We start from the raw sequence: 3784 nt of genomic DNA, 5'->3' as shown, positions 1-3784 counted from the left end.
TCATAAAACCTTCACTAGATGTTGGTAACAACCCAAAGTAATCCAGACATAAATTATGTGCAACAATGTGAAAATACACAGTGTAAAATCAAGGCACGAGAATGGTCCGATTACATGAACTGAATCCAAGATCTAAAGAAAGAAGAGGCCCACAAAAGCCTCATGATTTTTGATTAAGAATGGGCAAAACGCATTGGAGTCGTTGATCAATACAAGGGATCTTAAATCATTTGTTACCAATAAAGACTTTTGTACCATTTATGATTTGATTTATTTTTGTATGGGTGGGTTCTTTCCAGCATCCAGTGAAAATTGCATGTCAATGGCACCTTTAGAAGTTTATCATTAGGACATCTTTATACAGGAAATTCTGATGGTGCATCTCATGGGGTTGATCCGACAATAAAAATATGCCCATAAATGAAATAAAACGAAAATATTTCAACTTGCTTGCTTATGTATAAAGACACAAAGGCTTATTACAGATGTAATGAAATATTTAATTCAGTGCATGAATAATGAAAACAACAACAACAACAACAACAACAACAACAACAACAACAACACATACTTATATAGAGAAAAACAAACAACCCTATTAAGCAAAACTATCTATGATGCAGGACAAGAAAACATAACATTAACAATATATGTCTACTTATAAAGTAGATGTTTGTGATTTACAAAATCTTAGTTAGCATTTACTAACAGGAACTTCCTTGGCTTTTTGAATACTTAGTATTCACTGATTTTACACTTTTATTTAGATTATTTTATAGAACTAGTAAAGTGTTCATAAATATGTAAAAAACAGATAATTTAGATGTTTTGTAACCATACAGATGCTGCTAAATTAGGGTTAATTTCCATAAGGCCTTTATCATACTGTACAACAACAATATTCTTATTCTTATTCTCACTATTGTTATTATTATTCCAGAGTTTGGTTGATTTTTGCTTTTGTTTAGAAACGGGAAAATTCCCTTTTCTGCCGATGAGAATTTCTTTTCAAGGGACTCTTGGAGTAGGAACACAGCATGTAATAGCGCTTTACAACGAACTTCTGCTTTATAGTGTGAACTATTTAAGTGTTCCCATACTATGCCAACTTCTACACATTTGTGGATGCCCCCTGTAGTCCTTTCAGTGTCTTTTCATCAAATCTATACGTGAGCTTCCTCTTCACCTTCTGTATTTCTCCAGTTCGGGAGTAATTCCTCAGGGCTCGCGCCATCTTCTGGTAGGTCATGGTTTTGCGATTTCCTTTCCTCCGGCCCCACAGCTGCGCCAAACGCTCCTTGTTTTGGGACGAGAACTGGAAAGTGCCCAAGGACGACTGAACCCACCAAATACAACTCCGCATGGATGGAGTCTGCAGCATCTCAAACAGGAACTGAAACAGGCGCTCCTTCCGTTTTCCTGAGACAAAAAACAGAAGAGAAAAAAGTCCAAATGAGAGGCCTGCCATTAAGTGAACTCATGGTGGTCATCATTTGGTGATATGGGGATTTGGTACCTGTTAGTGGAGCTAGATTCAGGCCTTGCTTTTTCACGTCTTCTGTATCAGAGGCAGGAGAGGGGAAATCTGTGTATTCCTGACACTGGGAACTGCTCGACTGGGAGTCTGAGTCTTCATATGGAGTCTCATAGTGATATGGAGTATGATCCTAAAAAACAGTAAGGGTTGTATTTTAATACATCAGCCTCTCTGGGGACTAACTCTGTTATTCACATATAGGAACTCACCCAGTTGTTTTCTTGCAGGCTTGGCCAAGCTGGAGGCAGGGCCTGTTCCTCACTTGGAGTCTGGGGTCCACAGTGCCACTGATACGGATGCTGACCAGACCAACTGTTTTTGATATACTCTGGAATGAATCAGAAATCATCTTTAAAGTGACGTTGATTTTTTTTAATCGATTTATTTATTTATTTATTTTTTACATTATTTTGTGAGTCGAAGGTTATCTCAACCCTACTTCTAACCACTGCATACTGACTCTGTGTCCTTGGGCAATGCACTTGTCCCACATTGTATTGGCTTGTGTTTGACTGTGTTTGTGTGAGATAGTCAGGTCGTAGGGGCAGATATGCTGCCATGCTTCCATCACTCTGCCCCAGGACAGAATTCAGATAAAGTGTGAATGAGAAGTGGATGAATATATCACTATCAAATTATTATATACTACTCCTTTTTACCCATAATTAGACCAATCACAGCTTCTACCATTTCTAGTGCGACTATACTACTTGCACTGCAACCTAGTTTTCACTGCCCTTTAGTGAAAGCAGTAAACAAAGTCAGTGTAGCTGTTTGGATTGCCCTCTCACCGATGCCTCTGGTGCTCTGGTGGTGGTGGTGGTGGGTGTGTGTGTGCTGGCCAGCTGCAGGAGAAGGGGAGGTGGTCGTGGGGAAAGGCTGCACCTCCAGAGAGTGCTCCTGCAGGTACTCCTCGATCACCTCCAGATCCACCTCCAGACAAGACGGGGCGACGGTCCACACCCCTCGAACACACTCGTTTGGCACATGGCAGAGTCGAGGCAACTACAAAAACATTGGAATCACTTTTATAAACATCAATCTAGACATTTTATGAACAGGGCTGAGATATCGCACTTTGATGAGCCAATGCACTTGCAATTTCGTGAAATACTGCCTTTTTATTATCATATTTATTGCAATATTGGCAGTGAAAGTTCTAACACCGTCAATGCCACCATAGTAACATAAACAGTTTAAAAGTACTGATTTGCGTTACCTTTTAAGCTGTAATGATTCCACAATAATAAATTTTATAAATGTGCCCCATTTGTATGTGTTGCAAGTTTAACAAAGGCCCCATTGAAACATGAGCAGCAGTCATTTGTTTATTATTCAGATGCCAGTAATGAGTGGTTATAAATAGTCCAGGTAACTGTACATTTTGGTTTGACTAGCAAATATATGCAAGTGTTTGTGCTTTCACCGGCACGATAACGTCTCACTTCACTGTATAGATACATGGCAATTTAGCTTTGGTTACACATATATAACTATATAATATGTTTATTACAAATACATTAAACAAAAAAAATTGATTCTATGAACGTACCGTTTCCATCTCAGCCAACATGAGAGGCAGGTCTAAGTGTGAACAAAGAAACCTACAAAAATGAAAGAAACTCTCAGCAACAAAATCTAAGCACAGATATATTTCATCATCAGTGTGTGTGTGTGTGTGTGTGTGCGAGAAAAATGCTCACCTACTTCCCCCAGTGGTTTTAATGTGGTAAATCCAAATGTAGAGACTTGTGGACAGACCAGTTCACCTGTTAGTCCTCGCACCTGGTTCAGTTTTTATACAGCCCTGCCAAAACCTCCTCCTCTTCTCAGTTAGCCACACCAATAATGGGAGGTGCTTTCCACTTTATAGTTTTGATCTATCCCATAGCGAATGTTGAAGCTGTAATCCACAATAAATATATCTTCAAATTAAATATAGAAACAAACAAACAAACAAACAAACAAACAAACAAACAAACAAACATACAAATAAAATCTTATGTAAAGATAAAAGGACTTGTCTTGAATAACCAGTAAGAGCACTTATGTAATTTATACAGAAGCAGATCATAAATTAATTGTAACATTTCATTGGAATTAACAACATAAATAAAATCTTTATTTTGATTTGTGTTCAACGTCAAAAACAAATCAAATGTTCATAAATGTAATCTCTTAAAAAGCTCTATGTGACGTGATTATGCATAAATCATGTTGTGTTTGTAATGCCATTGTTTGTGTTAT

At 37.9% G+C, this 3784-nt stretch overlaps 1 protein-coding gene across 1 annotated transcript; it reads right to left on the bottom strand.

Annotated features, from left to right (window-relative positions):
* Positions 1-1065: 1065 nt before the first annotated feature.
* On the bottom strand, positions 1066-3188 carry LOC306964661 (uncharacterized protein). Its single transcript, XM_079558744.1, has 5 exons — positions 3090-3188; positions 2329-2542; positions 1747-1865; positions 1517-1667; positions 1066-1419 (listed from the first exon to the last, which is right to left on the bottom strand). Exons 1-5 carry the CDS (start codon positions 3108-3110, stop codon positions 1112-1114), a joined length of 813 nt encoding a protein of 270 aa, XP_079414870.1. The 5' UTR covers positions 3111-3188; the 3' UTR covers positions 1066-1111.
* Positions 3189-3784: the final 596 nt, after the last annotated feature.

Source organism: Gobius niger, assembly GCF_951799975.1.
Source record: "Gobius niger genome assembly, chromosome: 6".
Lineage (NCBI taxonomy): Eukaryota > Metazoa > Chordata > Actinopteri > Gobiiformes > Gobiidae > Gobius > Gobius niger.
The sequence above is the reverse complement of the archived record's forward strand: the minus strand, read 5'-3'. Positions and strand labels throughout refer to the sequence as shown.

Bases quoted from the DNA above. Each gene is read 5' to 3' on its own strand.
- LOC306964661 (XM_079558744.1), bottom strand. From the start codon at position 3,110: ATGTTGGCTGAGATGGAAACG. The intron at 1,866-2,328 runs GTGAGAGGGCAA...GATTCATTCCAG, and splicing joins CCAGAGCACCAGAGGCATCG to AGTATATCAAAAACAGTTGG. The intron at 1,668-1,746 runs GTGAGTTCCTAT...ACTGTTTTTTAG, and splicing joins GCCTGCAAGAAAACAACTGG to GATCATACTCCATATCACTA.